General features: G+C 42.9%; 2 protein-coding genes across 5 annotated transcripts in view; one reads left to right on the plus strand and one right to left on the minus strand.

Annotated features, from left to right (window-relative positions):
- The window catches only part of DOCK4 (dedicator of cytokinesis 4), a 224,507-nt gene extending 214,993 nt beyond the window's left edge, over positions 1-9,514 (minus strand). For all 4 annotated transcript variants that reach the window (XM_088054848.1, XM_088054845.1, XM_088054847.1 and 1 more), the window contains exon 1: positions 9,354-9,514. In XM_088054848.1, coding sequence (XP_087910974.1) covers positions 9,354-9,390 — 37 coding nt within the window. In that variant the 5' untranslated portion in view covers positions 9,391-9,514. The remainder of the gene's footprint in view (positions 1-9,353) is intronic.
- A 195-nt stretch (positions 9,515-9,709) lies between these two features.
- The window catches only part of ZNF277 (zinc finger protein 277), a 44,758-nt gene continuing 41,175 nt past the window's right edge, over positions 9,710-13,292 (plus strand). The window contains exon 1 of the mRNA XM_005519271.3: positions 9,710-9,780. Coding sequence (XP_005519328.2) covers positions 9,738-9,780 — 43 coding nt within the window. The 5' untranslated portion in view covers positions 9,710-9,737. The remainder of the gene's footprint in view (positions 9,781-13,292) is intronic.

The raw sequence follows: 13,292 nt of genomic DNA on the forward strand, positions 1-13,292 counted from the left end.
ACTTGAAATACTTACTATTATCACTGGTATATTTCACCAAGACAATAAAATGGCAAAATTTGTGCAGGCAGATACACCCAACCTTTACCTGTTTAACCTGGCAAGCAATATTTGTTCAACACGGCTGAGAGCTCAGAACTACATCTAGCCCAATGAGAAAAAGTGTCCAGGACTTGTTACTTCAAATGGAAAAGAGGAAGGATATCCATATCATTTTGGCTTGACTTATAATCAACTAGTAATTTTTTTTTTTCTGAGAGGGGTACGTGGAAGAATAGAGGTTACAAACCCAGTAGAGAACTGACACATGCTTCTTACACTGGAACAGAAGAACAGGGACCTTCTGTTTTCCACCTTAGGATTTCCTCTTTTTTTGTCCTAAGTTTTACAGACCAAGAAAAAGGAAGGAAGCTGGGGGCAGGGGGCAGATGAAGAGGAATAGGGAAGAAACTGATAAGTAAAGAATGTCTAAGAAGTTTCCACTATTAACCATGAATAACAGAGCAGCTCTGCCAACTCTTGTCCATGAAATTGTTTCAAAAATACGGACTCCTATTTCTTCTTTATCAGAGTAAGAGAAGAAATAATCTTAACACCAGAAGGAGCACTTCTAAATCCCATGCAAAGACACAAACTGCATTGTCAAGCTCTGTATTTTTCCTGTACTAACAGGCCTAATACGGATGTGAAGAAAGGAACCATGCAGCCTAGGAAAAGAGGCATATTCCTTGAAGAAACAAAATACTATCCAACTTTATTTCTTATCAAATCTATCACTAAACAAAAAAATATATCATTTACAACCTGTGACCCATCTCTATCCTGCTTTGTTTCAAGCAGTGTACCTCACAGCTGCACCTGAAAGTCTGAAAGTGCTCCTCATAGTTGTACCTATGGATTCAGTGGTCCATAGTGTTACCTCTGATGACATGTAAATTACCCCATGCTATATTTCTCTCCAAAAGACAAGACAGTGCACTTAAAACCCAATAGCCATCTTTATATAGGGCTTTTATCAGAAAAAAAAAAAATACTAACAGTCTTTATTTTATGGGTAAAATCACAGAAGCATGACTGGTACTTCATGAAAGTACAACTACTGCATACTTATACAGTCTATAACATAACTCCTGCCTGATCAAGGATCAAGCTGTTACCCATTAGGGTTCCTATAATATGAATAATGAAATAGTACAAATTTTGCAGTTAGCCCATGGAACAAAACAAAGTATCAGAAATACTGATGTGTCCTGGCCCAACCTGCTCAACATCTTGTACCTGCTCACCTCATAACACTACACTGGAGAAAAGTTAAAATAAGACTTTATGGAGTAATCATTTAATTTCTGCACTGTAACCTGTAATTTCAAAGAGTTGCAAAAGAATAAAACATTATCCTATTACATAGTAAATGATTTATGATAGCAAAAGAAAATGCCTTGGTCTAAAAGCAACTAACCAGAATTCCATAATTTCTATTACAGAAGGGTCCCTGTTATGAAGTTATAATCTCTTATCCACAGTGTGTAGATTCCCACTTCATCCATGAAAAATACTCATGAAAATGCATCAGTATACACCTTTATAGTTAAGGACTCATTTTGCATTTCTAAATAAAATTCAGAAATCATAAGTTCAGTGCAAACAACAATAAAATTCAAATCAAGAAATCCCAAGCAACAGATTTCAAAGGGCACCACATCTCTTTGCTGCAGAAAGGACTCAACGAGCACACAATTTAGCTACTGACTGCATTAGACCAGCCACCACCTACTTCCAGAGCCCAGAAAGCACAAAAACACACACTTGAAATCCAGTAACACAAAAAGCAAAACAAATAAATTTAAGTTATTCCTCAAACACCTTAAGTGAGTCTTGCTAATCAACAACTCCACTTTCAGTTTTATTACCTCATCTACTAGTGAGGTTTTCTACATACAAACTACCAAGAAAACAAAATTCTTTGTACTAGAGACCTGACTAAATACACCTTACTCACTTTTAGTTGCAATAACTTCAGTAGTTACTATTAAAGTAGATAAATAATTGCATGTGAATCCGAAAAAATACATTGACTTGGTTCCTTAACTGGAAGAAAGATGAAAAGTGCAATCAGTATCAGCAAGGGGTTTTTTTCCTACAATAAGATTTTTGATTTTTTAATATTGCAAAATTAATTTTTGACCTACTTTCTTACTTAAAATAACAAAAAGAGCAAGCACAATAAATGACAAATTGCAAAATCCAAGCTTGTTTCTTTGTCCCCATAACACAGGTGACTTTCAGAGCTGCACTGTTTGCAGCTCTCCTATTCACCTGTGAGCATCTGGAAGTTAGATCAGCATTATTTTTAAACAGAACATTTCATGTGCCCAAAAATGCAAAGCTGACAAGTTATCGTATCATCTTTAAACTATATAACTGGGAACATAAATTCTGAGTAACCAGAAAAACGCATTATGAAGAGAAACTGCAAGCAGCTGACTAGTCTCTTGTCATTGTAAAGATCTGAAAAACACATTTCTTTAAACACACAAATACAGACCAATGGCAAATTATGGTGACATCCAAGTATCTTTGGTTGCTTATAATGCACTGCTTCTCATAACAAGATCTGCTTCTGCTAGTGAGTACAGTTCCTAAATTTCATCTCTCAAACCTGTCAAACAGGGTGCATCCAACAGGCATATGAGAGAAAGGAAATTTCAGAGTCAGTGTGGCTGACAAATGGAATAAACAGCATCGAAGAGAAGTGCCATTCCGTAAAGACACATAAGCAGAAATCATCAGATGACAAATACAGGATGGAAAAATGACTGTCTAGACAACCATATTCCGGAAAAGGATCTGAGGGATTGATTAGCAGTTCCCGACAGAACGTGAGTCAGTGCAATGCTACTGTGAAAGGAACAAATGTCACACCAGGAATGACAAGCACGCAAGACGTCACCTAAAGCACACACTAAGATTCTCATGCTTTACCTTATAAAGTTTCCCTGTCCAGTTTTGAACATGGATCAATTGGTAATAGATAAGAACACATCATTTACAAGGAAAGAATTAAATAATCGTAGCTATTTCACGCAAGGAAAAGTCTTCATATATACATAATGATATATTCAAGAGGAAAACTGATCCAGTGTTAAACACAAGGTAGTGAGATTGCTAAGTACCGACTACAGAAGTTGTAGATGCTCTGCTATAAGCATTTTAAAAAACATTGGCAAGTATCCTTCAGAAGGGACAGCTAGAGTTGACCTGGCCTTGAGAAAGCAGTACAGATTAAATCTCCCAAAACTCTTCCTAAACACTTTTCTGTATTTCTGTTGATTACCTTCAGGAAAAAAAAAAAAAAAGAAAAAAAAATCAATCCTCTGTATTACATAATGCTAGAGACATTTAAGACAAATTAAATGCATGTGACAAATAAATAGAGACATTCCCCTCCAGGTTAGTCACCTGGCTTCCAAATCTCCAGGAAGGGGATGATGGTCACCTCAAAGTCATTCTGCCCAGCTCCTCACAGATAGCAAGAAAATGAAGAAAAGCAAAACAAAAGGCTACTCAATCATGTACAGTTACATGCAAAAAAATCCCAGTAACAAAAGAAATTCCAGACTGAAAGTGAAGCAAAACCTTTGCTTTTCAACCCTTCTGTGAAAAAACAGGCTTTGATGGGTTATCAAGTTTGTTCCCCTGTACATTCACAGAACTAACAAATCCAGTTAAAAAAAACCAAAAACAAACCACAACACAAAGTTTCTCAAAACTAAAGAAATCAAGTAACACATTTCCCAGGGGTTCAAACTGTCTGCTCAAGTGCCTTGTCTCAGTTGCTGAATACATTCAAGTGTCACAAATGATCCAAGCAGTCAAATGCTTTCCTCAGGATTTTCCCCAATCCCAAAACTCAAATTACAGAGGACTTTATAGACCAAAACCTACACAGGGAAACCTGCACTCAGAAATGAGCTGGGAACCATGAAACATCATAGAAAACATTGTACCAGGCTACAAACATGAAACCCAATTTTATTCTGAAGTTTCCTTTCTGGAGTGCAGGCTGGGGAAGCAGAGATGAGTCAATGGCAGACACTCTTGCCGCAGTGCAAAAAGCTGCTGAGATCTGCTCGGTAGGAGTCCAGTAACCAATTACAGCTCCCTTGACAGAGAAGTTAGTGACTCCATCACGTGCTGCCTGAGCGTGCAGAAGCAATCACAGATTATATTGGCCTATGTTAGATTTTAAAAAATAAAAAATAAAAAAAATATTTCTCCTTTTCCACAGGGAGAACACATTTTCAACCTTCATGGATTATGTCATTTAATTCACCATTGTTTCACACCTTTTGGATAAATCCAGCCCCGCAAGTAGCTTCATAAGTCCAACACTGAGAATGGTGGTTAAAAACCCTCAATACAGCAAAAGAGGAAGAAAGAGTGACATCAGTATACAGCTAACCATGGAACAACCTCTGCCTTCAGAAATTTTCCTTGGTAGCTCCAGATATGTAGTGAATAGGAAAAACTGGGTCTCTGAAGGGCACTATATAACATGTTAATGAACCAGCCAGCTCTGAGCTGTCCTTAGGAGATATTGAAGACATTCACAACATCACAAACCCATGAGGAAGTCTACAGATTTTAAAAATCCATTCTAAAAACTTGATTTAGCCTTATTTCAAGAAAATTTCACCACCTAATTTGTTTCACCTAAGACTAGTCTTATGACCAAAAATTACTTAAGAATCTCAGCTTCATATTCTGCACTCCAACAGAATACAGTCAGCAATTTTTTTTGTCCAAAAGCTGCAGGTTGAGGTAATTCCATTTTTTAAAGACATTGAAAGGTACTTATATAAAAGACTAGAAAAAAATATCACTTTTATTTGACTGACATAATTGATATAAAAGCCTCCATTGACAAATGTGTCATGTGTCAGAAATGTTCCTATAGAAAATATGTGGGTCTTTGCTACCTTAGATAGCTAGAACTCAGGGAGTATTTCATAATGGACTCCCACTGTCCCAGTGAGGCAAAGGGAGCACTGATATCCTGTCACACTCATTCTTGGAGCCCCATGGTACCTCACTTCTACTTGCTCGCAGGTGACAGGCCCCATAAAGAGTTACAAGCAGTAACTAGAAAGCAAAAGTCACCCTCCAACTGCCCCTCAGTTAAATGAACCCACGAATACATTATGTTTTGCCCTGCCTCAACTCTAAACAATTATTTAGACAGCTTGATACAAGTTTTGGATATAGCTCATTATTAGTGACAGTATTAGCCTAAGACAAAAATACAAAGTGAATTCCACATAGAAATATGAGGCACAATTCATGAAGCAGAATAGAGGAAATAAGCTTGATTGAAGGCTTTATTTGTATTGTTTGAAGAAGCACACAAGAAAAGCTAATGAAGTGCTTATGTTTAACAATACACGTTATACCATGCTATTGACAGAGATACTGTTGAGCTAAACAAAGCAAGTTCATTTACAGTAAAGTTTGTCTTCAGTCAAAAAAGGGATTTCAGCATGGAGATAGGGATATCTTTGCTATCTTTCAACAGGGCTGCTATCAAGATTAGTTTGTCTGCAACTCAGAACAGGACACAAGCCAATTGATTTGGCTTCTGTCTATGTGCAAGTCAAATACTGCTCCTGTGATCAACTAATAGGGCCCCTGTCTTTTTCCTCCTATGAACCTCAGCTTACAGTACAACATCATTTGAACCTTACATTCCTCCATCTATAAACTAGGCAATGCCCAAACTTCACGCCCCCCTTAGAAAGGCACATTATAGTGCCTTAACCACGCTAAAAATATCAATCACTATTTCAGCATGGCAGAGTTAAACTGGTATATTTTGCTGTACAGAATGACTTCAGCATGTGGAATACCATTCTGCTAATAAATTAGGTGATACATTCAGCAACTGTTTTTAATTATTCTCCTTAACTATTCTTTCTACCCTAGTCCAAAAAATGCCTTCCAGAGAAACACTGAGAAACTTTGTGCTCTGTGAAAAAGGGTAAATCCCCTACTTTGCAGAAAACATAACTGCACCCTTACAGATTCAGGTAAATCAAAGAAATCAGGTGATATGGCAATATGCAGATCTGGTGAGACAAAAAGAAAAAGACACCCTGAATACAGAGGATGAAACAGAACTTGTATCTTTACTCCAAACAGTAGCTACAAGGTAATTATGTAGTTCCATGGTTTATTTAATACAGTTTAAAATTTCCAGTATGCACCAACCAAAAAGAGTCACTTTTGAAAGCTACACTTACTGGTTTTCTGCCTGCAGAGCATCCAAAGCTAGTCAGTCTTAATTGACTCATTTTAACAAAGGGTTTGATTATTGTTCTAAACAATATTGGTCACTGGTTGGACTCCATGATCTTGGAGGTCATTTCCAACCTAAATGAACCTGTGATTCTCTTGGGCTCTGAATTCACACAGACCAGCATACAGTATTTGCTTAAGTCAACTCCATTTGACATCTACCAGATCTAACCACTATTAACAGCAGAAAATAATCTTACCTCTCCTAACCTTTCCTCAGCATACTTTGTGCTAAACACTTCACATAACTGACCACAGCATCCTTTGTACAATGCCATGGCTGGTTTGACACCACAACTGAAGGTGTGATACAAAACATATTCAATTTCAAAGTGAAATAGACAAGCTTAACCTTCTGTTCTGAAAATACAGGTATCAAAACTCAGACAAAGCAAGTTATCAATACCAGAAATATTCCAGTCTTTATTTCACTTTTAGCATCCTGAGGGATAACACAACATAACTGACAAAATCTATAGCCTTGGAAATAAAAACACACAACTGTAGCACAAAAGGTGGCACATGAAAGTGTAGTAATGCTCTCCTTATAGCAGCATGAACGTCTACCATGAAATGAACTAGCAGTGTGTCTGCCTAGTAGTAAATGAACTCAGAGTTAAGCAACACGGTCAGTGAAAAATATCAACCAGATATGATCAATAGGTAGCAGGCAGAAGTTAAAAAATTTGTAGAAGACTGTGACTTGTATTACCTACCCCTCAAAGTGGGATCAGTCAGGCTGTGCAAGTGAGCAATAGCCACCTGGTTACCAGCAACCCTTCAGTGCAACCAGGTGGCTGTTGTCTGGTTTTTCATCCATTTTGGCATCACAGCAGAAATGTGCAGCACACAGCATGTGCTGCAGAATTCAGACTGAAAATGCAGATGAGATCTGATGTTGATGCAAGTCCTGAGCTCTCTGTATAAAGGATACATATGTGTGGTACACCTAATTGGGATTCTTAAAGGGGTTTCCTAATGCACCCATTTTACCAGAGCAGATAAACACACAAGTATTAAAATAGCTGTTTGGAAATGTAATAATCCCATCAGTAAAAAAGAAAACAAATAAGCTGGTCTGTGGTGCAAAATGTGAGTTTGATTTATGAGGTTCACTTTATATGAAGTTTAAATAATTATACAACAAGATACAACCCTTTCTCCTGCCTCCCCCTCCCACGGCTATGTAGTACAATAGCTTACAGGGTAATTGGGTGTGAAGATTTTGCAGACAGCGCTCGTCATGCAGGTGCATGAGCACACAGCATAAAAAGCAGTCCAAGAGAAAAATTAAATTACTTTAGGTTAGTATTTCAACATTTTGCAATAGTCATATTGAACTATAATATCATCCCCATCCGAGGGGTACAGAGAAACCGATTTGAACAGTGGCTTTTTGTTACTATCTTGAATAGCCTTTGGAAGCCAAATCACAGAAAACCAGGAAATGAATTTAAATAAGAATACACATCGTTCTGGTGACTATATTATATTTGCACAAATAAAGACAATCTTTGTAGTGGACCACGTTTTCCGGTTGATCCAAAGGAAACTCTCTATTGAGAAATTGCAACTGTATCTCTTTAGCAGGAGTAAGATTTCAGTGGCACCAGCTGTGGTAAGCAAGGCAGAGCTGAAGAGCAATTCACCTCTAAGTACCTTGAAAGGGTTACTAAACGTAGAAAAGCTTCCTTAAGAGATATCTGTTAATTGTTTAGCAACGATGGGATAGTTATTCAAATAGGGGGAACAGTGATTATCTGCTTGTTTTCAGTATAAGAAAGATAGTGATTTTTAGCTCATCTGTGGGGGGGGGGGGGGGCAGGGGGGCAGGGAATGCTTCAGTTGTGAAATAGCACACTAGGATCAAAAATAAAAATAAACAACAAATAGACGGAGAGGAGGGCTGCAGCTTGAAATACTTGACTGCTAATATCCAGCATGCCATTCCAGAGAGTCCCAGAGTGATTTTTAAGCCTCTTGCCCATCCTCGTAAAGAAAGGCGGGTGGCAGGACTAATCAATATCTTGGAACCCAGCTGTGACCTGACAAATAAAGAAGTCAAGAAACAAAATCCCTTGGATCATCTGTGTAATTTAGCATTCGGAAGACGGCAACATCTGGGCTCAACTCCAGATGGGACGGAGCAGCCCCGCGCTCTCGGCTCGCCACAGCGCTGCTATACACACACACACATATACACACACACACAAAGGAGGGCTCCGCGCTCCTCCCGCTTTCCTCCAATATGAGCAACTCCGCGTTTAAATGCGACGTAAACACACGGAGAGCTGCCTACTACGCGGGCAGGTCTGTACGACAGTCCGGCCACCCCGGTGTCACAGGGGGCTATTGTCCGGGACGAGCGGCCGGCGATCACCGGGTGTTGGCGTAGGCGGTGCCAAGAAAAACAAAATCATTGCGAGTCTCTCCGATCGCTCCGCAAGTCAAACCCGCGGGCTTCAGAGCCCTGCACCGGCCAGAGGGGAACAAACAGAGGCAGCGCCGCTCCAACAAGCGACACTTTTGTCTGGTTTCCAGCGAAGCAGCGACAAAACCCCCGACGCGCGAACAATGCCCGCGGCCGCGCTGCCGCTCCTTGCCGGGCCGCCGGCAGACACCGTCTCCCACCGGGTCGCCGCTCCCAGCGATGTTTTTAGGCTGCTTTGTTCCCCGTGAAACGCCAGCCTTTTCACCCAGCGCCCGCCTCGGAGACTGGAGACCGGCCCCTGCCCCATCCCCTGGCAGCGGCGGGAGACGCCGGAGCCGCGGTTCGGGCATCGGCCGCCCTTTGTTGTGCCTCGGGGAAGGGGCCGCTCCCCCGCGCCCTGACGGGACCTCGTCCCCCACCGCAGCACTGACTCGCAGGGCGCTGCCTTCGCTCCAGCGGGAAGCGGCAGCAGCGCCCCGCGGGGCGAGCCCGCTCTGCCCGGGATGCGCTCCCCGCCGGCAGCGCCGCTCCTCGCCCCCACGCTGCCCCGCACGCCTCCTCTTGCACTCACCCACGCCGTACTTCTCGTGCTCCGTGGGTATCCACATGCTCGCGGCGTGCGAGCGCCCGTTCCCCCGCCAGCCCCTCCGCCGGGAGCGGCGGTGGCCGGCAAGCGCGTCCGCTGCCCGGGGCTCCCGCCGCGCTCAGCCGCGGCTGCCCGGCCCCGGCGGCGAAGGCATTGTTCGGGCGGACTGACTGACTGAAGCGCGCTCGCCGCCAGCCACTTATATTCCCCGTCCCGCTGCACGCCGGGGAACGTAGTGCCTCGATGCGGCCGCGCCCCTCGTCGCCCGCGGCCGCGGGAGAGACTACGAGCCCCGTCTGGCCCCGCGCTCCCCGCCGGGGCGGAGCGGGGCGGAGCGCGGCTCCCGGGCGGAGCGGCGGCGGCGGCGGCATGGCCGCGTCCCTCGGGGCTGCGGGACCGCCGGTGCAGCGAGGTGAGTGCGCTGCGGGAGACCTGGGGGGGTCTCACACCGCGCTCCCACACTCCCCTCCGCGATCCCTGCTTGGGCGGTGGGACGGGGCTGGCGCAGCCACCCCTGGCATGGGCAGCGGCGGACACGTGTGGGGCAGCCGGGAGCGCCAGGGCCCGACGCGGCGGGGCTCGCTTGTCGCCCGTCGGAGCGGGGTTCCGCCGGGAACCGCGGCCAGCCCCGTACCCTCCTCCCGCTGGGTACAGGGACGTGAGTCGCTCTGGTCCTGCGGATGCCAGTCCTTCCACGTTTGGCACACGGAAGTGTGGGAACAGGGAGAGTTTCCAGCAGCGAGTCGAGGTGGAGAGGGAGTTGATGCCGGCAGGGCAGCGCGCCAGAGCGGTGCGACGTGGAGCTGATGGTCCGGGGGGGCATTTTGGCTTCTCACATAAATCCGTCTGTCAACACACACGTACACAGAGATAATGCAAAGCAGGCGGTGCTCAGCGAGGAGCACAAATGGACCGTGGGGAATTACTGCAGGGATAAGCCAGGTACCGTAAGCAAGAACAGGAGGGTTTGTGTCCTTGTCGAAAGTCTGTATGTCTGAACCCTTCTGGAAGGAGCTTGGCTAGAGCTCACCGTAGATAAACTGCAATAAATCCTCAGGCTACACTGCTCTTTTTAAGAGAAACCTGGGTGTTTTGAGGCAGGAACAACAGCCTGGGTTGTATTTTCTGGTCCTGTGGAAAGGCACAGACAGAAAAAAGGGAGAAAACCAATGATAATGATGCTCTTTTGCAGGCCTTACTAGGTACAAGTTGTCTCTACAACGAGTATGCCTGGTTTTAGAAGAGTGTGCTCAAATTAAATCATTATTCTCATGTGATATCTAGAGATTTTATGGGTTTATTTGGTTTGATCAGAATGAAAAAAATAGTTTAATGTTTTCACATTTAAGAGAAGAGAGTAGCTTTCAGCTCAGGATGGCTTTTAACTTCTGCTGTCAAGTCATTAAAAGTGAAGAACACAATGAAAGGAAGTCATGTGCAAGCAGGCAGTTTCAAACATAGAATTAGAGCACTTTTATTCTGTTTAGGCCTTTGATAGTGAGTGGTCTTTTAAGTGACAATTGTGTTGTTTGTCTAGTATATTTATTTTTTATTTTATTCATAAAAGTAATATCAATTTATGATAGTAGTTAAAGCAATACTCTTGCTTTATTTCTGCGTTGCAGTATGTTGGCATGAACCTCATACATGAAAAGCCAGACCCTTTTAGAGCATTTCCACACTGGTGTAATTGCACCCAGAGGCAAAACTGTGCTGTTTTAACTATTGGAAAGAACACGTGCCTGAGTCTGTGCAACTCTTCTGTGTATACATAGGTCTGTGGACCACTGGAGATGATGAGGTTACCCTGAGGTTTTTTTCTCAGATAACTCTTGTAAAGACATTGGCAGTTCAAAGAAAAAAAAGGAAAACTTTTGAGAAAAATGGAAATTCAGAGGCCTGTGCTGTTTTGCTTTTACTGAACACAAGCACTCATTGAAATGACTAGTGGACTTTTTCTGTCTTTGCTCCCAAACTCACTTTGCATTCCCTGGCAGATCATTTGGAGTCTCTAGGTAATGAAATATGTAAAATCACTGTTGAAAATCAAAATAACAGGGGTCAGGCTAAATTAACTTTTATGTCAGCCTATAGACTTCCATGTATATCCAGGTGCTTCATCTGCCTATAAGACAGGTCTGCCAGCATGCTGGCTGAGAGTCACAAAATTTTGTCCCAGCCTTGTGCCTGCTGTCTCTCATGTTAAACATGACTGACTTCAGCATTAACAGTGTTCCCTTGGACAAAGGCAAGAGTGCCCAATTGATCAAACAGCCTTTTCAAAATTATTTGTTTAGAGCACAATCGCCTAGGGTCAAGAGTTAAGAGTATAAATCACGTCTGTGGGCAAAGAAATACCCCACCCTAATCTTTATTATTTCTCTGCCTCTGAAGAAAATCCTTATTCATTCAGAGCTTTAGTTTCTAGAAAACTATTCTCTCTAGCAACATCTTGTATTTGCATGTGCACCTGTGGTGTGTCACTTACTTGGAGGCAGCATATAGGAAAATTAAATAACATACTATTTCTTTGTTTGCTGATTCTGTTTACAGGGAAGCCTGTGTTTTTATATTCTAATCCAGGACAGTGTTGCTTTCTAGTTAGTTCCTTCCAGCAGCCTTCACCAAGTAGCTTTTGATAAATACATCACTGTCCACAGTATAGTTTGTTCAATCTGCATGAATTATTCTACATATCAACACTTCTTGCAGCATCTGTCAAAGAATTTTAAAATGCATATTTTTTCTGGAAGTGTGTCTTTCATTGTTTTCTCAGCAGTCGGACAGTTATGGTTTCCTGCTCAAGGTCTTCTTGTGCTCAAGTGGTTTTGAACACATGTGGGTTCACCATGTCCTAGCTCAACATGTTACTCTGATTCCTTCCATGTCTCTCTCTTGAACCCCATTTTTAAGAATATTCGATTAACTCTGGAAAACAAAAGTTTAACTAGTCTTGCATGTCTACTCTTTTTTTGTTCTGCCTAGAGAGTACTCCAGTGAAAGCTGGTTTGTCCCTGATAGTACAGCCATTACTTCTTTTGCTCAACTTTTAAGTTTTGTTAAGGATACTATGAGAGCTACTCAATGCAGTGGACTCTGGAATGCAGGGTTTTCTCTTTCCTGGTCACTAAAAGGCCGTCCTGTGTACTGTCAGACCAAAAAGATTTCTCCATAAAGGTTAATGGATGCATTCCTCTTTAGATTTTCGTGCACTCCCATGTTCACAGGTCAATTTGTGTACCAGTGTGAATTCTAAAGTCTGTTTAAGTCCATTTCTGGACCTTGGGCTGCTTACCCAGCCTCTGGCTCAGACAATAAGGGTGGAGACTGGACAAGCGTTTCTTAAAATACGTCCCCAGGTTATCAGTAACTCCTGACAAGTGCACTGTAGTGACAGTCCTTCACATTTACTCCAAGCTGCATTAGAGGGTACAGTGCTGAGGGACACCTCAGGCAATGCTCATGCATGCGTCAGGGTAGCCCTGCTGAAGGACTGATTAAAGGGATTCCCCAGCAGCAACCCCTGGGAAAGAAAGGGAAACAAACCTTTTGTTCCCTTTTTGATTTCCTTTCCCTGGGAGAGGCGGGCAGTGAGGGAAATGGCAACAGCAGCAGTATATGTGGTTGTGCCCTGCCTTTAAGACAGTTCTCAAGATGTAGAGGGTAAAGGAGTTCTTCTGGGTCCCATTTGGGGTGGCAAAGACTGATCAGGAATGAAGTGCACTAGTGAAAACACTGTAGGCACCCTCACTGTCTGATTCAGAAGGACAGATTCATTCATGGATCCCTTGAACATTACTATGTCCTGTAAACCCCTCTGAATTCTTTGCTTGGGCTCCCTTAGCCTGCATGGAGATTTCCTCCTTTTTGCTAGCAGCTTGGTGTTGGCTGTCAGAATGGATACACCCTTGTCTCACACGTACC

This window comes from Pseudopodoces humilis, chromosome 5, assembly GCF_049639895.1.
Source record: "Pseudopodoces humilis isolate 2021_Gansu_Grassland_sample_001 chromosome 5, ASM4963989v1, whole genome shotgun sequence".
In the NCBI taxonomy this organism is placed as follows: Eukaryota; Metazoa; Chordata; class Aves; order Passeriformes; family Paridae; genus Pseudopodoces; species Pseudopodoces humilis.